A 25747-nucleotide genomic window follows, 5' to 3' on the forward strand; every position below is an offset into this window, starting at 1 on the left:
AATTGTCCTACTTGATGACATTTTAGAGCTGCTCAACATGAGAAACAGTTCCTGCTAGTATAAATTACATTAAATATTGCACATATGATGACAAGAATACAGTATTATTCTGGTGTAGCCTATTTATGTATTATTTGTAGTATTTATTTAATTTAATTTATTATTTGTTTTTTAAATTTTGTTCGTGTATTTTATATGTATTCATTTAGTTGTTATTTACTGTCTTGTATTTACTAGATAATCTGCTGAGCGCTAGAGGTCGCTAAAGCTCCGCACTAACAGTCACTACAGGCGAGCTCTGCCAGTAGAGGAATGTGGCTAACAGCTAACCAATTTCTCCACATTGCCATGAAAAGACGGTGATTTCAGACGAAAAGCTGCAGCCACAGGAACCATGTCACACCATAATGTGGCGAACGGATGCAAACTGGTCGCTGTGCTCCTTCTTTGTCTTGGTAAGTGGGTCCTTACCTACTAAGACAGCTACTGTGTTAGCTCAACCGCTAGCATGAAGCAAGTTACACTGCGTCAGGTCGGCTCGATTTAGCCTTCAAAGTAAAGTTGTCAATGCAATATAACATGACAGAGTGCTTCACAGTTTAAAAAATGTATCAGCAGATTAATTTAGAGCTTAAATGATCTGTTAATACATATTTAAGGGGAACAGTGGTACTTGCTTTTCAACGAAATATTGATAGTTTTGCTTTAATTTGAAATTAAAATAGGAAGTGGTGATTTTATGCTGTGTAACTTGACGCTCCACAAACAAATTCAGGTGATCCCATGGGGTTTGCTAACAAGATGCAGGTGAAAGTACACCGATGCACGTCAAGGTAATCAAATATCTGATGTAAAAGATATTTTCTCATCCGTGAATATGCCTCCTACCAGAGTATGCACAGTTAGAATTTCACAGAAGCTTTAATAGGAAGAATGAAGATGATTGTGAAATTGAACTTAACGTGTATTTATAACCCCGTGGTTCTGCTAAACTTTAGTTTTGCAAATTGAACTTGCAAGTATTCCAGTCTGTTTAAAGTGAACGTTGTAAAGTGTCTTTAACAGGGGCTTTAAAATTAACAGGAGAGTATGGGAAGTGTCAATCACACAGTCCTGAGAGGAGGTCTGTGACATGCAGTGTGCAGGGCCTGTGGAATAAACTGCGTTACACCTGACCATCCTCTATTAGGCTTACCTGGACAGTCAAATATCAATCTTTTTAATTACACATTTTCCTACCACAACAAGGTAAAATGTCGGTCTTGCAGGCAGCATTTTGCTTAATAGGGCTGGAAATATATTGGATATTTATTTTCTTGAAATATCCAATATTAACTGTGCCCACAGAGAACGACACAATTGCTTTTTCCAGCCATATTCCTTACATTGTCAAAAAAATGACAATCTTGTACACCGTTATACTTTTTGACACTCATAAGTAGCCCAGGGTATGTAAAACACATTTTGTTTGCCTTTTGAAAAACTTTCTTTAATGTTGTTTTTGGTTCCGGTTTGTTTGGGTCTTTTTTCCCCCTTTAGCTACATCTTGAGTTGTGATGTTATAGTTGCAGCAAAAGAAAAAATAGCCTATATAAATGCGTAAATGTTGTACTTTCACAAATGTTGCTTTTACAAATGAAAACAGTTGGAAAAAATATGTCTGATCACTGAGCAGTAGCAAATATAGCTGTCCTGGATTCAGGCTTTTTTTTTTTATTTATTTTTTAAAATTTTTTGCATTCATAGTTTTAGGTTTATCCTGTGAAGATAGTGATGAGGTGATGGTGGGTTAGGGTTAACTTCATTACTACTGCTGAGTTTGCTACTTTGCTTGCACCATTATTTCATGTCATACGATGACATTTTGTTGTTAAATGTGGTTCCTGTCCTGCATAGTTAATACTTGTTGCACTAATATTTAAAGGGACAGGTCACCTCCAAATATGAAAATACTCCATTTTCCTCTTATCTGTATTGCTATTTTTCAGTTTAGATTGTTTTGGTGCGAGTTGCTGAATGTTGGAGACATCAGCCATAGAGTTGTCTTCCTTCTGTTGACTGTGATGGGACTAGACGGCATTTGGCTTGTGGTGCTCAGCAATGTCTGAAAACAAAATCATGACCTGGTTACTCAGGATAATCCTCAGACCTTGTTGTGAGCTGTATCATAAGTATTTTTGCTCTGCCACATTAGATCTGCCAATCATGTCACTGCACAGAAAGAAGTGTGCAGCAGCTCGCTGAGCACCACTGAACGAGCTAACATTACAGCTCAGCTGAGGAGTAAACCGTGAATGTTTACATCTTGTACTGTCACGAGCATGGGCCGGTCGGTCTTGAATAACCGGCTCATGATTTCTGCAAAGAGACATTGACATTGAGTTTTTCAAATGTAATTTTTTGGTGCTTTGAACATCACAAGCTGCCATCTGATTCCATTATATCCAAGAGAAAGCAGACGTCTCTATGGCCGATATCTCCAACACTCTGCAACTCACACCAAAACAATCTAGTCTAATAAATATCACTACAAATGGAAGGGAAACTTTATTTTTGATTAAGGGGTGAACGGTCCCTTTAAAGTGAAGATAAGTCTATTGACATAATATTTGCTTGTTAATGGGCTGCAGCTAACAGTTATTGATGTTATTGATTGATGTGTCTTGTGTAATGTATGAGTGCTAGAGAACAGCGTCATCACAATCAAAAATTTAAGATTAAATATTTTATGTTCTTAATGTTTTACAAATAGTCCAAAACTCAAATATATTGTATGTTTAAAATGTACAATAATATAAGAGCTTGATATATAGCTTTCTGCTGATCCACAGATCATTAAATGTAACAAAAAGAAGAACTGACCACATATGTCAGCAAAACTATTTAATGCATTTTAATGCTATGATAACACCGTAGCTTATTTTCTTGCCGCCTCAAGGTGCCTCTGCTGGAGACCATCGCTCAGGTCGTGCTGATGTAAGTGCTGCCTCCAGTTTCTTGCTGTGATTATGGCTTCATCATGTGGCTTAGCAGTGTGTGTCAGACTTAACGAGAATCCCTCTGACTCCCTGCAGGCAGCAGGACAAGAGGAGCACGCGGCACATGGCTCTGTTGGTGAGTGAGGGATTTCAGATCATCTGATGTTTTGTCCACATTGACGCACTGTTTAGGAAAGCAAATCAGTTGTGTGGTGCGTATAATGAGGTTTGATTGGATTTACAGAGAGTGAATGAAAAGCTCGACCCACACATAGAAAATCTAAGATTGTTCATTATAGTCAATAAATCTTATTTTCTTAGATTTTAACATTTGGGGGAATGCATTTATTTCCTTTCTTGCCACTGACAAAATTGATACCACTGTTGTGTTTGTGCTCTAAATATGAATCAACAGCCAACAGTTGGTTAGCTCAGCTTAGTAAGGAGACAAACAGAGGGAAAAAGCAAGCCTGGCCCTTACTGAAGGTTGCAAAACCCACTAACTAAGTAATCCACTACATCCTGTTTGTTTTACCCTTTGAAATCTGAGCGAAATAACTTGATTACTATCAAAAACAGGGGAGATTGATGAGCAACTGAACAAAAAATGCCCAGAAATTAGCTAGAAATTTGTAAAGAAGTTACAAGAAAATGAACGGGAAAAAACCCCAAAACAAAACAAAAACAAGAAAATTACCTCAATAAAGTACTAAAAATGTAGTATTTTCTTTCTTTCTATCTGTACATAATTCAAAAAAATTTAACTAATGGAATTATAGAAATATTTTATTTTTTTCTGGACATTTTTCCCTTGCATCATTAATAATATCTTGTCAATTTTGCTTTTTTTGTAGTTTGCTGGGCATTTCCTGCCAAGTTGCTTATTATGTTTGTACCAGAGTTTAAAAAAAAAAAAATCAAACAAATTTTCTCAGGTTTCAGAGGTAAAAATGATTGTGAAAGGTGCCTGAATGCAACACAAGAAAACTGATGTTGATCCAGGTGTTTAAAGGTTAATCCATACAAAAACTAAAGCACACAAGTTGTATTTTTACGAGTGGTTGTGTGTGGGAAAGCCAGACACTGACGTTGTGGAGTCTTGTTGTCACTGTGAGGTTTTCCTGGCAAGCAAACAAATTCTTGCATTTCACAAACTCCCTCTTTCTTTGCCTCTTTGAGTTTCCTCATAAGTCATCGCTCTGCATCCTCTGTTTCTTTTACAGGATTGGAGGAGGTTGTTGTGGTGATTCAGAGTCAGAGGAACTCGTTCCACGCCCGTCGAGCTGGTCAGAGAAAGACAGAGATTTTGCAGCAGGCAGCTGAAGTGGGACAGGTAACATCTGGCAGGCAGTGGCTCAGCACTGTTGCTGGGTATAGATCTTAACACTGGTCTTTCCTGTGTGCTGTTTGTGTGTCCACCATGTATGTGTGTTAGGTAGATTTTCTGTGTGTCATTAAGAATGGGGGGAAAAAATCAAACTAAAATCTCACCATGAAAATAATAAGAGACCCGTAACCTTTCAAAAATACTGAGTTAGTTGAGATTTCCAGTTGATTTGTCCACCACTTTGGTCGAGATTGCAACAATTTAAGATCTGTCACCTTACTGATGTTGGTAATTCCCTGACTTTTCCTCTAGCACCACCATGAGTTAGGTATTATGTGATTTTAGGTGAAATATTTGTGAATAGTGGATGGATTGCCTTTAATTTTTGTCCAGCCATTCATTTCACCCCTGAGGATGAATACTCTTGGTCTTGTTACTATATTTTTTACTTTAATATAATTATTACTTTCACAATATTTATTTATTTAGTATCAGCAACTTTGGAGTTCCTTGTAGAAAACAGTTAGCAGCAGTTAAGTAAACTATGAATCTATGGACTACAACATATCCCACCTGTATACCTTAATATGGTTCCTCATAAGGTACTTAAATTAGTGTCTCTTAACACTTTCCTTTCACAGCGTGCACCTGGAAAATTTTATGTCATGGGCACCATTATATTTTGTCACATTGCGTCACACTAATGCCTCAATAATTATGTCTTATTTCACAGATAGACGGTATAACATGTTTCTGAGCATTTGAGGTGCAAAATAGGCAATGCAGTAACTTGCTAACTAATTTCTGATCATGAATGAGTTTGACAGTTTGACCACAGTTCACGGGCAGTGATTGACATGATTGACAGCTGCGTTAGAGACTCTGAGACTGTGATCTGTTTTTCTTGTTTAATATGCAGTGAGACGTGCTACACGGCAATAGAGTACGCTGAGGAATATGATTTTTTTTCACAGATTATTTGTCTTGTTACATTCTGTGTGAATACAGTAGTAGTTTTAGCAAATATGACTATAGCTATACTTAAAGCTATATAACTATAGCTTTAAGGGCTCATGTTGTGTATATAGTGACTAAATGCATACAAGGTGGTGTGCTGGAAATAGCAGGATAGTGATGCGACAAGCAGCTTCATTTTTAAAGCGACTTTTGGAGCTCATGTTTTGCTGTGGTATTACACTGGTACCAATAGGTGTCCTCCTTGCCATAGAGCTCTCCTACTGGAGCTGGGAGGAACCAAGCTCTCTGCTCTCACACTGTAATTATTGACTAATATTTTCCTGCAGGATGGCTGTGAAAACTGATTTGTTGTAGAGCTCTGTGAAATGAGATGATAGACATATGGACAAGACAGCCTGCAGTAGACACACAGACTTGTTGATTTTCCTTTGATGGGAACAATTTCTGTCAAATAAAAAGAAGTGTAGTCAGAAAGTCTTTGATAGTTCCTCCAAACTCATGTTCAGTCCACACAAAACAAATGGCAGAAGGCACTCAGCAGGGGCTCTGTGGAAAGATTTCTATAGAAGCATATTTAAAACTAGACTGGCATCGGGGAGAGTGCAGACCTCCACCAAAAGTGAAAATAATTTGTGTATGCGCCCTGTGTTTCCGAGTTGCTCCAAACTTTAATCGATTCTGCCTCGGTCCATGCGACACCCTTCCACCAAATTACGTAAAAATCAGGCAAGTAGTTTTGCTGACAACAAACAAACTGAGCTGAAATTTGACTTCCTCAGGAGAGGTAATAAAACGGTTGAGAAATCTTTATTTCCCATGACTACTGAAAACTTCATATGTTTCAGATTTGATTAGTTTTTATCAGGATGTGGTTGAGCCAAGAAATATGTAGTTGTTTTTCTATTTACAAGGACTCAACGATAGTCTCTTAACCTCTCTCCGAGTGTGTGTTTTCTTTGTTAAGCTGGGAGACTTCTGCAATCAAACTGCAGCCTGTAAACAACAAATTTGGTGTAGCAGCTGGAAAAACTTTAGGCACATACGCTGCGTTTGTGAATGCATCAGTGAGTGGCTGGCCAGCCACAGAGTGGGAGCCGTGATTGAATTTGACATCTCTATGATTGTTTTGTTTTGAAGCCATGTGTTGGCGGTGCTGGTTTAAGGTGTTTCCGCACCAATTTCTCCCTGAGAGACAGAAAGAAAATGCAGTTAGTGAGAATGTCGAGGAACATCAGTTTATTCTGTTATATGAAACACTTTGGGCTGCATGTTTGAATGGAAATTGCTATATAAAGAAATAAAGATTTAAGTTTAGCCCCATGCCAGAGGCTGGACCAAGTCACAGGTCTCAAGTCTTTGCACTCAAGGCCCAGAGTCAAGTCCCTTTGTCATAATACCGTCCTCACCAAATGTAAATCCATTTTACCAACAAAGTTATAATATATTCAGTTTACAAAAAGCATGAAGGCTTTTTAAAATGAGTGTTTATTTATTAAAACAAGTTTGTTAAAATAAGTGTGACCAAAATTAATCATAAAAGTATTGCTATCATAAAGCACTATTAACCAGTGCTACAACAGACTGAATGTTGCATGTTTTTGTCTTTTTTTATTTAATTCATCACATATCAGAAACATGTTTATGACTCTCTTTCCAAAAAGACCTGGGTAAATATATATAGTATATCTTTAAGTATTTTAATGTTAAAAGTCTCAAGTCCAAGTGAAGTCACAAGTCATTGCTGTCCAAAGTCCAAGAAGTTGTAAATCTTTTTTTATTTTATTGAATCTAAAGTCATCAAACTTGTGACTGGAGTCTGACTCGGGTCGAAGTATAACTTGAGTCAACACCACTGATGGTCATAAAATATACACACAAATGAGTGAGCCACCTGTCATCACCAAACTCTATTTGTCATTCATAACTATTTCAATCAAAAGTCAAATTAAACTGATTCTACAAATGTTAATTTGCACCTTGGATGTCAAGTTACCTGTTTTGGAAAATGGAAACAATAAAACATTTTGATCAGCATACAAACATTTTGAAGGTCTGCACAAATGTTTCTCTTTTCTAAAAGTTACTACATCCCTAATTAACCCATTTAAGGTTTTGATTATAAATATACAAGAAATCATATGTATAATGGCAACATAACTTACGGGGAAATACACCAATCAGCCAAAACATTAAAACCAGTGGGAGATGAAGTGAATGAAATTGATCATCTTGTTACAATGCAATGTTCTGATGAAACCGTAGGTCCTGGAATATTTGTGGCTGCTGCTTCACACTGTCCAGCCACCTGAACACTGATGCAGCCAAGTATAAAATAAACAGATGAAACTAAATGTGATTTTAAGTAGTTTGAGATCAATATTAATGCAGTGATGTAAATATACAGCATTTCCAGTTCTTTTGATAGATTATTTTTTATTATAAATGCTTAAACCCGTTTCATCAGAACATGTAATTTGCTAAAATGCAGAGTTTTTTGGGGGGTTGAGGCTTAATTGTGTCTTAGAACATGATTTTTTTTTTAAAAGAGAATACACGGTATGAAAAATATGAACAGAAAAGCAACATGCACAGTATTCAAGACAAACATGATACTTTAATTAGTGGCATGCATGCTGAAAAAGCTAAAAAAAAAATATTTGTCATAACAATGGTGAATTAAAAAATATTCACAGAGACAGCTGTGAATGAATGAATGAATGACTTTTTTGTGGTAATAAAGAGATTGCATTAAATACTTAAATCACTATGAAATCAGATGCACATGCTGTATAAAGAGCCACTGCAGCTTCTAATTGTGCCATTAAGAGAAAAATTTCAATTGTTTGTACACAACCATCTCTGCATGTGTGCTCGTGCTGACAGGCGGAGTTTTTGTTGTCTGAGTGAGGTCGACAATGAAAGCTTTTTCTAGATTTGATGTTTATCACAGCTAGATAGACCATGATGTTAGCAAGGTGTTTTGAGTGAGGGCAGGTTGTGCGTCATGCATTTTTATGACTGACGCACTACCAGGTGTTTATTTCGCCTGGAGGTGGATTAAAGGTGGCAAACGCTCCAACTCTGACAGCTTGTTGTGTGACGGACGTTTGGCTGTTCTCTTGTTTATTTGTTGACACTCGGTGTTTTCATACAGTAAATCATAGTTACACAGCTTTAGTGTGGTCGTGCTGTTGCCAAAATAAAAGCAGCATCATTTCAGTTTTGATGAACGTGCTTTGTTTACACAGATCATATCCACATCCTGACTTCACAGAGATCAATAAACACTTTGTTACAGCCGTGTCACATGGCTCATAAAATGTTATTGGCCGTAAGTGCAGGCTTTTAATTCAAGACGTCAGTGCCAGCGCTCTGTCTTTTCAGCCTCATCATCCAACCTCATTATAGAGTCGCCTCATTTGGCCGCTGCTCTCTCAGCTCTTTTCACCCACATCTCACCACAACGCTTACAGCAGATGGAAATAACCCCATGTCACACCCTCAGAATCTGAAGTTAACCCTGAGGGGTAAACCTGAGAGGAGGTGTGCTTACACGTGGACGTTAAATGTGCCGACATAAAGTAACCATACTTTTTTGGTGAATAATATGTGTCCGTTTGCTTTAATTGTATGTACACCACCAAAACTTTGTGTATGTCATACCTTAAACTAAAATAATGCAATAAGAAATGAATAATACAATGCTTAATCAGACAATGAAGTATTCTCGGGATATTTTGTCTTAGGAGTAGCTTTACATTTGCAAAAGTTGAAATGTTCAGAGTCTTCAGGCATTAGGTTTCTCAAAAACTAGCATTGATTACCAAGACAAGATATTCATGTCTACTCATGTTGTATTTTAATCACTTTGGTGAAGCCCAACCTTTTATCTCAAGTAATCAGCAAATCAACACTTTAAATTCAGAAGCGAAAAAAGTCCCAAAAGTAAAAGAACATTTCTGTATTAGTTGTTATTATTAATATGGAAATAAGGGGTAAAAAATGAAGAATTTGTACTTTTAGCATTGCTTAGGTGCTGTATGGGACACTCAGAACATGGAAGAAAAAAAAATCCTCTAATTTGTACAGCATTGCTTTTTGTCCTCTGCTTGTAATAATACAATAAATGGCCAGTCAAACTGATTATTTTGGGCTTTTCCTTCCCTCTCAATTACTAACGTTTACCTATATCACTGCTACTACTATCTCTTACTGAGTTTATTCATCCACTCATTCATTTATTAGTATTATTATTATTTTATCTTGAATATCACTATACTACCATTGTTTTCTCACACCAACAAAGGGAGTTTGTACTCATTGTCAAACTTAGTTGTTTTGTTTCTTGCAGGGCGTTCCAGTAGTTCTTCTTCTCCATGAGCTGTCACACTATGAAGGGGATTGGAGTATCCTCCCTGCACTTCCTCAGTGAGTGTTAAACACACATGTGGAGATGATGAACAAATGAATCCAAACAGATTCATTACGATTTAATTGAATTTAGCTTTAATGATACCTTCGGTAGTAATAAATGCATGAAATGAATAGCTTCATGTGGATCTTTTCAGCCTCTCTGCCACTTATGGCCACTTAGCATCCTGGTTTTTCTTCATTGAAGAGGAAACCAGTGTCACACTCCCTTTTCTGTTGCAAGTCCTCCGCAGATATCAAGTCCAAGAGGTGAGATGCAAACACCCTTACACGCAATCATCTTTCTAACAATATTGAATAGGTGCATTACACAGTTTTCAGTGATCTACTGTAGTTTACTGCACTGATGTACATATTAAACAAAGACAAGAAAAGAATAAAAACAAAAAACTGAGCAGCTTTCCTTTTGCACCTCACAGGAATGGTTTTTGGGTAAGCGTCTCCATGACAACGAAGCCTCCATTATCCACCATTATGCCTTCTCTGAAGACCCCAGTTCCTTTAGTTTCCCTGCCCCAGCAGCAGGCTGGGCTCTCAGCACGCCGCTGCTCCAGAGGTGTGTGGGTGCAGATGTGTGAGCATCGATGTGTCACTGATAAGTTTCTCTCCATTCTTCTTTTTTTTTTAAAAGAAAGGATCGGTACATGGAAACAAGAGAGCTTTATCATGTAGAGCAAGAGGCAGGCAGGATGACTAAACAAAAAGCGAGCTTTAATGGCAGGCTGGTTCTGTGGAATGAAAACAGGCAGGCGACAAAAACTGAAGGAACAGGTTAAACAAAAATTCAGTACACGGAGGGACAAAAAAACAAAAGCTAAATTAAGAAAAAAAAAGGGCTGACACAAGAGACAGCAGTGACAAACACAGACGTAGATATGACAGAAGATCTGACACTGAAACAGGGAAAACACACAAACTAACTGCATTTATGGGTGTCGGTATAATCGGAAAAATGAGTTCCCGACTGGGAAAATTAGTTCCCGACTCAAGTTGGAACAACAACTGCGGACGAAAGTAAATGTATGGTTGATGGGGATGTAATGGTACGGCAACAAGTCTGGGATAAAATCACTTTGTAATATGTAGCTTTAAACAGTTGAGTTTAAACGCTCTTAGCAATAAAATATGACACGTCTTTTTTGTAGCATCCATGTGGTTTTCACACTACAACGTAAGGGTGACCTTCAAAATAAAACTAACAGGATTTTGACACATCTCGAGGTTAAAAGAGAAGACAGGTCATGGTGTAGGAAATAAACACGAGTTAGGTAAATAAGAATAGACAGCACATACAAAAGAAGACCCCAGTCCTTAATAAAACATAAAAAGATGTCAGTCACAATTACATTTTTGTCTTAAATCTAAACAGGCGCTTCACTGATTTTATGTTGGCCCATAAAATTAATCTACATTAATCTACTGATTTTAGGTTTATAGAATGTAATCTCTACTACTGCATGTGACCAGTCTTTCAAATGTGGAACTTTAGCGAGTTTTTAAGGCAGAAAACGCACATTTTGATATATTTCGTATAAACACTAAACAGGAGTCAAAGGGACTGCTGAATCGAACCGACTCAGCACTTCCATAACTTTGACTCAGTAATGTACATTCTCGTATGCAATGTGAAAGTTTCCACTTCAATTCTGCTTTTTCACTTCTTTCAGCATCTTTCACTTTAATGTTTTTCAGACTCGCTGAGCGGATCCAACACGAGCATCTGAAGTCTGATTTTACCATCGACTTGAAACATGAGGTACTTTAAAACAAACCCTGGAGTTTTGTAAATCTGCATGATGTGTCTTAACTTATTACTATAAAAGAATAGCTATTTCTATTAAAACTCAGGTCTACTTTAAGCCTCAACAGCTGCTGTGAAAAGCTTCTTCTGTCTCGTCTCTCAGGCTGCCTGCTGAGCTAAAACACTTAGACATATAACTGTGATCGACGGTGTTCCCCAATCGACTGGCTAACCTTTTGTTCAAAATGTGCCTGCAGCTTATGTCTGTGGCTTTTTGTAGATCTATTGTCATAATATACAAAAGCTCTGAATGTGTCTAAGAATGAGTTTTTGTGTGTGTGTGTGGAAGATTGTGAATGCACATTGAACGTGTTACACTGCTTTGCCAGTATGAAATTGAGTTGAAATAGCATTATAGAATAATTGGAATGAAAATTTTCTATATTTTTAAATTGCATGAGAGTAAATTCAAGGTGAGAGTAGGGTTGCTTTTTTGCTTAACTTTTTTGGTGCTCAGACTCAGCAAAGACAGAAATACAGGTTGTTACTCCTTCTTAAAATGCACGGTACAGATGTAACGGAGATGCACAGTGTGAGTCATAAACCTTGAGCTGTGTGTCCCCTTTAGAAACTCTCAGTTGACTTCTAGAGACTAAATAATTTATCAAAAAAGTAAGCGCATTGACTGAGTTATTAGTGCCAGAGATGTCAGGAAATTAGATACATTTACTGGTTGAGGAGCCAGACTGAACTGTTGAACCTTTCACTGTTTCAACTGTTACCCACTTAGGCCTACATAAATCTTCACATCCATCTCTGTTTTTCTAGATTGCGTTGTACATTTGGGAGGACGGAAATGGTCCCAAGCTGACAGAAGTTCCAGAGTTTTGTACAGAGACGAGAGACAACTGTGCTACAACATTTACGACCTACCTGCCCAACTGCGTATGTAGAACTTTTATTCATTGACGTTTTCATCATGATGTTTGGGTGACATTTATATATTTGCAGGAAGAGTCTGCCTGTATGTTTGTATTTCTGAGCATGTGTGATGGGTGTGCATGGATAGGAGTGTCCTTGTATGTGGTATGTCCAACTTTGGACAGAATATAAAATGTAACAACCCAAAGAAGCATTTAATATTGTGTAAGTAAACACAATTAATATTGTAGTGACAGGACTGATCTTGACTTAATATGCTCAGCTAATGTGGGCACATCAAGGTTTTGATTGAGGTAATTATCAAGAGGACATCAGGGACGTCTCTCATGGTTGCTTTTATGATCCATCACCTTAAATCACTTTTAAAATTCAGCTGCCCAGCTAATTTAAATGTCAAACACTGAGGACATTACGCAAATTGACACTGCCAAGGCCTATTGTACAAGAATACCAGTTTATTTGACACAAGGCTAAAGAACAAAGGTGGTACTCAAAACTTTGTACATCTATGAGACAGGACTCGTAGAATCTTAAAAGGGGAACTTAAACGCTCATTTTCAGGTTCATACATGTATTTAAGGTTTCTTACAGGAAATTTTTACATGTCGTAATGGTCAAATATAACTTTATTTTCCTCATGCTTTCTGTGCTTTAACACCTGTATTCATCCTTTGTCTGAAATGCTCTGTTTTAGTGCCTTTCTCTTTAAGCTCCCCTCCTGAAAAAGCCCAGTCTGCTCTGACTGAGCAGAATTTCTGGGTCTTCCATATCTCTGTCTTTCTGAAACGTCGTTGCAGCCTGTAACACAGTATAGCGCACTTTCTACCCTGATCACCAGTAAAGGTTTCTGAACACACCTGGACATGTTCCAGCAGGAATATGATTTGAAATCCAAGAGAAAGTGCCAACATTTGCAATCAGGATTAATTGCTATCCTGAGGTAAGCATGTAGGTGTAGCAGTGTAGGTTCTACTCTTATCTTAAGGCTTAACTCTTGCAGTAGTGTGCCAGGAGCAGATGACCATATAAATATCCACCATGAACTGATGTCAGCTTGTCTCAAAGGCAGAAAAACGTTGCAAACAGAGTGCTAAGTTTGGTGTGAGCCTGAGGTTTGTGCTCACAGGGATATTTTACTACATTATTTGAAACTTTGAACATGTTTATTATGAACATCTGACACTAACAGATTTGGTCACATTGATGATCTTTGCACACCATTAACAAAACTTTCTCAGGGATTACAAAGTTAACAAGACCTTATATCTGGAGCACAAATCCTCCTCATGTCAGAGTGGTGGAGAACCTCAGGGAAAAGCCAAAACCACCAATTTTCCAAAAAGACGTTCCTAATTAACTAACCAACCAACTAAAGGACAAAAGTGTCAACTTTTTCATCTGCTCTAGTGCCACATAAGTTTGCTGTCTCAATAGTTAGTAACCCCCAAGGACCACCAGTAATAAAAACACCCCATGTGCTCATCACATGCCAAACGACAAAATAAGAGAAGGAAAAGGTTACCTGCTTTAAGGTTACCTGGCTGGAGATGTTTCTCATTCTCATAATCATTTTCATTATGTATATTCTTGCTTCATTTCCCATACTTGTACATGTTTTTTCCTTCCTTTTGCTGCTGTGATCCTTTAATTTCTCTTTATGTGAGGATTAAAATGATAGTGAAGTGTTCATATACGCAAGAATATAAAAATACACATTATATATCATCATACTTTTGCATGAAATAACTCTGTCTCCAAATTATGTGGTATGAAAGGTGCATAAATCTGAAGATTGCCTGCCAGAAAGAATACATGAATAATGTAGCGCTTGCCATGAGCTCACCTGAATTACTGCATTCATGCATCTTGAGGAGGCATCTGGTGTTTATACTTTATATTTTATACTATTCTGTGTGCATAGCAGATCAGAAATGACAACTGTAAATAAGTAATTACATCCCGATTACTGGTGGTAATTTTCTGGAATAAGAAGTGACACCTGAAATGGGAAATTCGGCACAAAAGAGATATTAGTATTGACATGTCTGAACAGATGATAATACGTATTTACAATGTCAGGACCTTGTGTGCCTCATTTTGTCATCCCAACTCAATTTCTTTCTGTATATGTTGCACCTCACACTGTGTTTGTGTTCATCTGTGTACTCATGTCATAGCACTAACATGTTTTTTTTCTGTCTTTACTAGGGAGATCCAGTGTCAAAGACAGACGTATTTGTTGCTGTGAAAACTTGCCAAAAGTTCCACTCAGAGCGAGGTGTGTGTGTCTGTGTGTGTGCGTGTGCGTGTGCGTGCGTGTGTGTTATTTTTAAAGGGCAAAAACAATTTCATTCATTGGTGGAAGAAATATTCAGATCCTTTACTTTGAGTGAAAAGTAAACCAAAAGATTAATGAAAAATATTGAATTACGTCCTGCATTCAAAATCCTGTTTAATTAAAAGTACAGATGTATTATCAGCAAACTGTTCTGAAAGTCTCAGTGTAACAGAAGTCAGAGTGTCTTTAGCTCCTGTAATGTAACATATTTTCCAGTGAAATTGAATATTTGAATGTTATAAAGTTACAAGAGGGATGTAAATTAAATCCTTTGCATTTGATTTGACTGCTAAAAATGTGCCCAGGCTTAGTGTTTAAAGCGATACGGAGCTGCCGAGGACTGCTGGCTCCACACACACCTCCCTCTATTTAAGATCAGGAAGAGGCCGAGGGAGAGATGAGTGATTGAATACATTTAATTAATTATTTAATGATCGAATAGACCTCAGCCACATGTGCACCGACTGTTGTCTGAAAAGTAACCAGTTGCTATATCTGTCAAGTAAATGTAATGCAAATAAAAAATGTTCCCCTGAAATGAAGTGGAGTTGAAGGATAAAGTAGCATAAAAAGGAAATTATCGTGTGGATAAGAGTACCTCGAAATTTTACTGAAGTAGAGTTCTTGAGTAAATGTGTTATTACTTTCCACAACTGACATTCTCTGACAATATTGTTGTCTGCTGCATTATTGTTATGAGTTTGCGTGTCTTATGGAGTATAATATTACAAGTTTTTGTCGATTGTAATCGGGCAGTGAAGAGATTTTTTGAATTGTTAAGCAGTGAGATGCACCTACAAGATCAATATGAATATTTTTGCATATCAGTTTGCTAAGCTGAACTTTACTGAAATCCTTAACAAACATGAATTGAGTTATTAATTATTTGTGTTGTACTTTTTGTGTAAATTGTTGTAATTGCCAATATAAATTCTTGCAGTAAGTCACAGGATAAAATTGAAATTATAAAATATTTAGCTGGTCATTCAGCCTGAGTTAAGCTGTCAGGTGAAAACCACTCATCTAGACTGCTGAAAGTGCAACAGATGGTATAATTATCATAAACACTGATTTCTGCTTTTAGGGTTGAAATGAGTCAGTAGTTATGAACTGACTATTTTAGAGCAATTAACAAAATCAAAAGGACAAAGAGCAGCTTGTGATTAAATTGGCTATTATTTTGAATTCGGGTTATTAGAGTTGGCGAGCGAGCTGCTACTGTAGTATACTCTACAATCAGTCTGTTAGTGGATTTGTTTTAGAATGAATTAACAAAAGATTTGTCGTAAAAAAAATAATTATGTGTGATTATGACTGACAGGTCTCTTTTTGTGGTGTTAATGTAGATATAGCTCTTATCCAGATCAACATGCAGTGAGTGAACACGTAGTTATTCAGTATTTTGTTCAAAGACAGCCTAATTGTTTTCTCCCCGCTGTCAGAGGTAGCAGATATCCTTCATTTTTTGATTCTTTTGTTTACAGGTTTGCAGTAGGCACTCAGAAACAATTTCAATTATGGGCTCTTGTTTGTGTCTGGATGGTTTGTATCGAATGTTGCTGGAGTTATTTTTCTCTCCCTCTTTCTCCTAACAGTGCCGGTGGTGAAGGCAACCTGGGAGAAAGACGCTGGGTTGTTAGAGTATTACAGCGATGTCACTGATGCCTCCATACCCACAATCAGTCTTGGAGTACCCAACACTGAGAGAGGTGAGCTGATCGAGGATATACTGGAGAGATTCAATCACAGAGTTGTCCTGGAAGCACCTGGAGATCACAGAGAAGTAGCTGGAAGTGAAGGTTGCAGAGTTTATTTATATTTGGAAACAAATTCAACCACTGTGACCCTGTCCGGAAATAGAGAGTTGAAAAATGGGTCAGTGGATGGTGATGGACTAGTCACTAACACTCTGATCATTTATTGTGCCAAGAAGATAAATTCAAAAGACTTTGCTGATCCTCTGACTTTTCCTAATAGAGCCACCAGCACACAATCAGTGAAATATCTCAACTTGATGAATTGGTAAAATATTTTGTGCAGATATTCATAGTCCCCAGAAGATGAATCTGACAAACTTTTGTGATCTTCTGACTTCATCTAGCACCATCATCAAGTCAAAATTGTAGTTTTTCCAATACGTTGATTCATGTCTCTAAATACCGGCAGAACTAATAAAATCCACATCAGATTCAGTTGTACTTTCTGTTTAGGTCCAATTAGCAAGTCTTAGCATGCAAATATGCTAAACTAAAATGGTTCACTCGTTAATGACTTGTGTGTGTTCAGGTGTTAAAATGAACACACTGCACATCGACAATATAGGCTTCCATATTTAAGCAATATCACACGAGAGGGAGTGATGTTGTAATGTGTATCATTACGGCTGTAATCGGCCAAGTGCCGAAGATAATCCCAGAGCGGGACCTTAAATATTTTTAACTTTAAACCCTAGTGAGTAATAAGTGAGTTATATAAAAAAAATACTCCTCATAGAGTTGTCCTGAATGTTGAAATTAGCTACAGAGACCTAAACTGATTTTGTACCAGGCTGTGGTGATGTTTGTTTCTGCTGTAAAGTTGGACATTGTAACATGGGTGTCCTTGGGGATTTCCTCTGTTTTTGAGCCAAACTTAAGTGGCCACTTGATGAACTGCAGTTATTGGCTTAGTTTTTCAGCCTCGGTGGTTTCTGCTTGGTAAAACCATGAATCAGAAGAAGATGATTCATACCCAGAAAGATACATTGTAAAAGAATTGCTGCAGTTTGAAGTGTAAAACAAAGGACCAAAGACAAGGCGGTCACAAAGCCATTCCTATTCCCAGTGAATAGGCAGATAGGTGACTTTTGAACTTCCCCATAATCGGCTCTAAAGCCAGAGACAGTGACTGGGCTGAGCAGCTTCGGCTTGAGTGAAAAATGGACAGACACCAATTTTATCTTTGTATTAAATGTGTTCTTGTGTTACATCCTCCTGAGTAGAGCACAGATTTGCCTGTGTTGCTCCCTCTAATTAACTTTTAAGTCCATTCACACAGCAGGGGGAAAGGTACAGAGTCAACTACACCTGCATCTGTTTCTCACATCCATCCTGATCACAGTCTTTAATGCTTTCCATGTCCAGGCTTTTGTTCATTTTATCATTTTATCATTTTGTTCCTTTCAGTCAAGTGCATCACTCTTCCTGTAGTTTGATATTTTCTCCTTGTTTTCCTTTTTGATGACGCACCCGCACTCAGGAGAACTGAAGCAAAGGCTATGCCTCTGACCTTCTCTTTTTGTCTCTTATGAAGAGCTATGTACGGTGTATTGACTTGGATGTCTCATTTTTCTCTCGGATCATTTTTTCATTGATCCAAAACAGTATTTCTGTTTTGTTTTTTTTTACCAGCCTCTTCACTATGATATTCACAAAGTGCTCTAGCTTCTTTTTCTTGATGTAAATATATTCTGTGTTCTCTATTTGTGCCACAGTTAACAGCATCTCTACAAGTGTGCATTTTCTGTGTGCCAGATTTTCAAAAAGATCTTATCTGGCCTATGAAGTAGATACAACAGATCGTTTTCATTTTGCAGTGTGTACAGTACCACTGAGTTGGTTTAAATCATGCTGCTTCTGATAATCGGTCACAATCATTTTAGATACTGGCAGACAAAAACTGCTGTGAGTAATTTTACGAGCACAGTGTCGCATTTTTCACATACATATTTTCACATGATAAAACCATCTCTCTGTTAAATAAAATGAGGAGTCACACATACTGGACCTCTTCATAAATACTTTTATTTTAACAGTCAGTTGATGTTCTTTCTTGGGGTCAGACGAGGTCTCGTGCTTCATCTCTGTAACAGTATTTGTTATGTTATCTCTCTGAAGGGCATTGTGGGAAGACATTTGCCATCTTGAGACGGTTCTTGAGCAAAGCTGTGCCAAAGGCTGATTGGCTACTCATTGCTGATGATGATACACTTATCAGGTAACTGGGAGAACATTTTTAGTTTTAACCTACTACTCTTTCAGCCTTAACACGCTAGAGGCATGATGAAAAGATAACATGAAAATGCAAAATAGTTGCCTGAGAATATTTTGCATCAAAACTTTTTCATATCGACAGTTGCAACACATCCACCATTGTTGTGATGTGGTAATGCGGTGTCCATTTCACACAGCGTGACTGGCTGATGCCTCTATTTGTTGGGCAAATCCTCAGAGAAATTGACCTCATGACAAAAAAAAAAAAACATTGCTTTTTTGCCATGTAATATTTGGGTTCTGTGTGAAAGTACTTACGACAGAAGCCCGGTTTTGAAAAAATACAAAAAAATAAGAATAATTGCACAAAAGAAAACATACAGTGTGAAAATCTTTAAAGCATCAACAGAAACATTGTGCTGAAATTCATGTTTGACTGAAATTGCAGTCGTGACTAAATGAACTTAAGAAAGTTAATAATTTCTTCCTGTGTTACATCTCTTTTAAAAATGTGGTTTATTTAAATATCCTGCACACACAAGTCACTCGCTGGTTTTTAATTATGCCTGGTTTCATGAGCCAGTTAGAATTATAAAGCTGTAACTTATAGACAAAAGCAGCAAAGCTTGCAGGAGGCACAGAGAAATGTCAGTCAGTCCTGAGAGAAGCTCAAAACCTTTAAAGTAGTTTTGCTGCAGTACAGAAACAACTTAAGAAATTGCTTTTGATCCTCTAAAAGTTTCTTATGATAGATATTTAATGTATTTAGGGTGTTGTTTTTGTGTGTCCACACGCTGTCTTTACAGTTTATGGTATGTGCTTGTGTTTGGAAAGAATGCATGCATGCACCTCACATCTTGTCTGTTGATTATTGTCCATCTGTAGTTTACCCAGGTTGCGGCAACTGCTGCGTTGCTATGACCCAAAGGAGGCAGTGAGCCTGGGGGAGAGATACGGCTACAGCTTGCTTCAGAATGGATACAGTTACACCACAGGAGGAGGAGGGTGAGGGAAATGTGGTGGTACCGTTAGTGTGCTCAGACAGAAAATGAACTGAATTTTTGCTGTAAATTTGAACCTCAGGCCGTTTGTCTATTTCACCTCCATATGCAGATTTAGCTGTACAGATGGTGGCGGTAAGTTGTCAACGGACACACTGACCATTTCTGTGGGAGTGTGTCTGTATGTTAATGTTCAGCTCAGCCTCTGACTGAACTCAAAACTCAAAAACTTCTCTGTTATTTCCCTCCAGTCTCTCTCCTTTTTCTTCCCCTTTCATATGCAGTTATGAAGCAAAACAAAGATTCATAAAATCCCTGCATACACACAGTTATGAGGAATGAAGCTGCTATACAAGATTTTAACAATGTCACAATAAAATAACATTCATTACTGTATGGCAGTGTTACACAGGTTGTACAGTGTAGTCTGTGTCCACCTGCCCCAAAACACTATGGCTGCTTTTCACCAGATACTGAAATATTCCAAATTTTAGAGCTGTTTTTCAGTAGTGCACTCTACTGTCAAGTGAAAAAAATGTTGTTTTATAGGTCATGCAGCTTTTTGCACATTAGGCATATCTAGTACTGTGCAATTCCTGTCATACAGCAATAATTTGAATTTAAAGCTGCTGTTGTCAGTATGTTTAAATTAACAATAGATTGAATGACATTCTGTGTGCTGCTGTGGCAAACTTGTTAGAAGTGTATTTACACACACAGAACAACATTAACATTTTTGTGCTCTGCATCTGGCAACCTAATGAATGTCCAGAAAGAACAAAGCACGAGTTCCTGGTTGAATATTATACATGAAGAAGAGGGTATATTTACCTCAAAATTCACTGAACACTGCCTCTTTGAAATACAAAAACTTTGACTGCTATAGGTACATGATTGAAAACCAAAACAGAACATCAGTTTTCCTCAGCTCAATCACACACAGGCCTGAAAATCTTGTATCATATATAATTTTGTAAATTATCCTCTCATTTAAATATCTGTTTTCTGTGTTAAGGATGGTGCTAAGTCGGGCGGCGGTATCCAGGCTAGTTTCCAGTGGGTGTCACTGCTACAGTGATGACGCTCCTGATGACATGGTGCTTGGCAGGTGCTTCACTTCGCTCGGAGTTCCCATCACACATAGTCCACTGTTCCACCAGGTAAGGAACAACACACACACACACACACACACACACACACACACACACACACACACACGTGTTGTTAAAATTATTGTGAGGACCCCCCTTGACTACCTTGCTTCTCAACTCCTTGATGTTATTAAATACTCAATATGAACAAGGTTTGATGATGTGACGCTCACCAGGTTTAAAAACAGCTTCCACAAATGAAAAAGCAGATGGCTAAGCAACTGCAAGTATTTAAAGACTCCACTTGATGAGATAAAAATGTTTATAAGAGCCATTAACCTTTCATACAGTGTCAGATGATGCTCTGCATAATACTCTCTTTGTGTTTTTCTGCACTAAATATAGCTGGAAAAAGACATAAAGGCATATAATATAATAGAGGAATATTAAATGAACTACTCTGAATAGTCAAATTGTTGTAAATTGCTGTCAGCCTGTCTCGATTGAATGAAACATGAATTGTTAAAGGGATGCTTTGCCAATTTTTAACCAACTTTGTGTCATAACAATATATATATTATGTGTTAACAACCGTAGTAAACTTCCCTCCATCTTACCAGCGGCCACATCTCCCTGTTTATATTTAAGCTCACTGGCTTTAGGGCTGTTGCTTGAACTACAGTATATATTGTAGTTTGCATTTTCGTGTGCCCACCACCACCGTGCCCAGTGCATTCTGTTACTGCAGGGGTGTCCAAACTTTTTTGAATGGGGTATGATTAGATAATATGAAAATAACCAGGGATCAGCTACTTCTTGCAATATATGGGTTATTTAAAAAAAAAAAAGAAAAAGAAAAATACTTACAAATGACAAAACCGCAACTGTTTCATCTTAAGGTGAAAAAGTACTCAATTTCCCACCACTCCTGAAAGGTGCAGCCCTCACCGTCAACTTCATGCGCCTTTGCCGTGGCCATGTTTGCTACGTTGCAGGGATGATCTGGTTTTAGGTAACTGTTCGTTAACACGTCATATTGTTTCCTCTGTGACACGTGCAAGCTTGCATGATGTCATCCACGAGAGAGAGCGTTTATTGGCCTGGTGCGGCACGGTGCATTCTGGTAGTAGGTTTTTTAGGGTGCCCATTCACTAACCTGAGAAGCGGGCGCCCCATGTACAGATGCTGTGTCGTCACTGCAGCAAATGTGGGTTCAATTCCTGCCTGCGGCCCTTTGTTGCATGTCACTCCCCTTCTCTCTCCCCCTTTCACATTTAACTTGTCCTATATAATAAAGGCAAAAGCCCCAAAATTATTCTTTAAAAAAGCAAAAAAAGTTGTAGGTTTTCTGCCTCCTGAGCAAAAGTGAATGCAACAGCCCTTTGCTGTTTTCTCTGGTCATGCAGCACCAATTTCAGAGGTAAATATGGGCCTTTCCGCTGCATAGAAAGCCCAGTTTGATGAAAACACCATACTTTCCGTAGTGAAATACTTTTTAAGCAGACTAATACATGGACTCACACTTACACAGACAAACGACTTGTTCTTCTTATTGTAGGCCAGACCGTATGACTACTCTGAGACATTGGAGAACGCCGTCTCCTTCCACAAGCACTGGAACATAGATCCCGTGGCGGTCTACAAACAGTGGCTGCAGGACGCACACCCGCGAGATGAACTGTAGAAACACTGTGTGTATTCAGTATGTATACTGAGCACCATAGACTAACACTGACTCCAAATTTGCACAACAGCGTAGAGCTTATGATGATAGTACAAGAAGCAACCACTACATAAACTTTAATGTCCAGAGAAACCTTGCAAACATGCCCTCAAGCATAATTCCAACAGGCCTTAATGCTGCACTAATCAATATTTTTTATATCAACATTAAATCAAATGACTGTGTGTAATTTTAAAGCGATCACAGAGAATTACCACCCAGGTCTACGGCTCTACAGTTGTTTTTAGCTCCCTATAGTAGTATAGTCCTTATACCTCATTGTTTTGCTTCATGTCCTGCAAACTGACATTACAGCTACACAACACCAAGCAGCATCCTGAGTGGATGCTAATGTTTCTTTGTTGCTGCAGGATGAGCAGTTTTTCTTCCCCCTTGTGACCAAATATTAATGACTGTAATGCAGCTGTAATGGTACCATGCCTTTTGGAATTAGCTGGTGAAATCTTAAAAGGGATAGTTCTGGATTTTTGTAGTGGGGCTGTATGAGATACTTATTTATAGTCAGTGTATTACAAACAGTAGCTGGCAGTTGGTGCGCACCTGGTTTGCAGAAATGCGTACACCCCACAAGGGTTGATATCAAAACGTATTTTAGCTATTTTATAAAAGGCCTACTTGAAATAAATCAGTCTAAGTGGATGCTATGTTTGGGTGTTTTTCCCCGCTGTTTTTACCTCGCCGTCACAGCTTTTTTTTTCGGCACTACATTTCTCATCTGCCGCAGGTCGGCTGTTTGGGTCAGGGAGTGGTCAGTGGCTGTTATGTGATCCGATTGCAAGGAAATTTCACGCTGAAAACACTCAATACAGCATCCACTTAGACCGATATTGCATTTTTTCGGTAGGCGTTTTTCAAAGTGGCCAAAACACATTTGGTTATCAACCCCTCTCTACAGCGAGGTAACGCTGAGCTGTGAGGTGCACATCCTGTCTTTCTGCAAACAGAGGGCATGCTGACTGCCAGCTACTGTTTGTAATACACTGACTGTACATAAGTATCTCATACAGCCCCACCTCAAAAATCCTGAATGATCTCTAGTTTAAAATAAGAGTCTACAGCGACGCTAGTGGCTCTGTGAGGCTGTACTTGGGTCAGCTTTGACATGCTACAGATGACAGTGCTAACATGCTGATGTTTAACATGTTTGTCTACTGTGGTCAGCAATTTAGCTTAGCCTGTTTGCATGCTGATATTTGGTTGTTGGAAGAAAATACTTTCAGTTTCTCAAGAACTCAAAGATCTTCCTCTTGACATCAGCACAGTCTTAGTTTTTATATGTCTAGCAGCCATTAGAGGGACTGCATCTGAAAGTGCACACTGTTTCAACATCAGGCCACACTGGTGGCCTCTTGGATGGTGAGGGTGGATGTCTTAAGTCATTGCTGTCACTTTACCTTCCCCCCAAAAATTTAACCCTTTAACCAGGATGTTTAATTTATCAAAGAAAGATTATTTTAATATATTTGTTGCAATGTCTTTTCATCTTATGGGTACTGAAGTGTTACAGTGAGAAAGGCGAAAATATGAATGATCTGTTTCATATTGGTGAAGAGACATTGAGAGTTAATTTTGTTATATTTATTTAGCTGGGTAAGTCCCTTTGAGTTTGGAAACCACTACAGGGGGACCTGACCATCACAGTCTCCTCAATATTTTCTGACAAAACAACACAAAATCAGGTGAAAGTTTAGATAAAATACTGAAAAAAATACAGCTTCAATACATTAATACAGCTAAAACACTGAAAATATAAACTAAGAATATAGAGATAATTAACAAAGAAGTTACTCACTATAAAATCTACAATAGTCTTGATAATAACATGAACATAATCCATTTATTTCAGTAATACTGTTATCTTATCTCTATCTATATCATTTTTTTGAGAAAAGTTGAGTGTAGTGAATATTTTTATGAACTTCAATTTTATATGTTTACTACATTGAATATTATGGGACTTAATCTCAAACGTTTGTAGAATTAGATTTTGGATCTGTGAACAGCAGAACTTTGTGTTTGTGTGTTAGTTAGTGTGGACTGGGGTAAAAGTAATTATAACCACAGCTGTGCTAAAATGCGACTTTGCAGCTGTTTTTATGAATAAAGATTTTTTTGTTCGTGCTTGCTTAAACCTGTAAAGTGATCCGTTTTTTTAGATGCTTTGAAAATAAAGTATTCATCGAATTGAGCAAAAACTTTTTTGTGTGTTTTTTTTTTTTTTTTTGCCTCATACCGGAAAGTCAGAATCACATCCTGTTGAAGGACACACACAAACACAGAAATCTTACCTTTTGTTCCAGACACATTACAAAAACTAGATCGACAGACGTTCACTGACGGTCCAGCGTCGACCGACGGCTGAAGGTCGGCATGGTGTGTCTTGACCCCTGAAGAACAGTTGAGACCGTCATTGACCAATGAAATCATTATTTAGTGTTTTATATGTAGGCAATTCTGATATATTCATGAATTGTTGTTACTCTGTTCTCATTTCTTCGTGTTTCATCTTAAAGTGAAAGAAATAGTGTCTTTTTTGATGATTCCAGTTGAAAATAGAAGGTCTGTAGGTCACTGATTGGTCACCACATGAGGGATACTCCTCAATGATATTTCTTTTTTCTTTTCTCTGCCTCAGCCTGTGAGTCTTTCATTTTTTCCAGACTTTTTGTTCTCATTGAGGGCAGAATGCCATAAATAGTGAAGTGCCTTACTATCATGTCACTGTGACATTGTAGCAGAGGGGATATTGACTGCCCACAGTGGCCATCCCAGTTGTGACAATCTCTTTTTGAAGGCTTTGTGTGATGCTAGGCATGATGACATATTGTCATAAATAGATATGCATCCTGGCAGAAAGAATTAATTCATCACTGTCAATGTATTCATAACACCTGAGAGCAATCGCTGTTGTTTCTAGTGTCTATTTAATTGGCACTGATATGATCTGCAGTATAAATGTGCTTCTGTGTGAGCATGACAGGGAGATAAAATGTTGCAAACAACTGATCCCATTTTTCAGTTTACTCATGCGCACACACCGCCATCATTAATGCAGTGAGACTGTATGAACTCCAGAGAGCTTTCCTTCTCATTGACACTCAAACGAGATGTTTCAGCTCTGCACTAACAAAACTGTCTGAAAGCTGTTGCTCGTATTTCTTTGAGTCTAAATCTGCATCGCTCAAGTTTGTAGCACTCCATGCAG

General features: G+C 37.9%; 1 protein-coding gene across 1 annotated transcript; it reads left to right on the forward strand.

Moving 5' to 3' along the window:
• Window positions 1-268: 268 nt before the first annotated feature.
• b3glctb (beta 3-glucosyltransferase b) lies at window positions 269-24737 on the forward strand. The gene is made up of 15 exons (XM_042499625.2): window positions 269-455; window positions 2939-2976; window positions 3075-3114; window positions 4202-4311; window positions 9635-9711; window positions 9852-9963; window positions 10134-10270; window positions 11407-11470; window positions 12284-12400; window positions 14606-14675; window positions 16331-16444; window positions 18611-18710; window positions 19592-19711; window positions 20723-20867; window positions 22357-24737. Exons 1-15 carry the CDS (start codon window positions 395-397, stop codon window positions 22480-22482), a joined length of 1431 nt encoding a protein of 476 aa, XP_042355559.2. The 5' UTR covers window positions 269-394; the 3' UTR covers window positions 22483-24737.
• Window positions 24738-25747: the final 1010 nt, after the last annotated feature.

The sequence above is a fragment of the Plectropomus leopardus genome, chromosome 15 (assembly GCF_026936395.1).
Source record: "Plectropomus leopardus strain MGB_pleo_1.0 chromosome 15, ASM2693639v1, whole genome shotgun sequence".
Taxonomy (NCBI): Eukaryota; Metazoa; Chordata; class Actinopteri; order Perciformes; family Serranidae; genus Plectropomus; species Plectropomus leopardus.

Bases quoted from the DNA above. Each gene is read 5' to 3' on its own strand.
- b3glctb (XM_042499625.2), top strand. From the start codon at position 395: ATGTCACACCATAATGTGGCGAACGGATGCAAACTGGTCGCTGTGCTC. The intron at 3,115-4,201 runs GTGAGTGAGGGA...TTTCTTTTACAG, and splicing joins CGCGGCACATGGCTCTGTTG to GATTGGAGGAGGTTGTTGTG. The intron at 14,676-16,330 runs GTGTGTGTGTCT...TTCTCCTAACAG, and splicing joins AAAGTTCCACTCAGAGCGAG to TGCCGGTGGTGAAGGCAACC.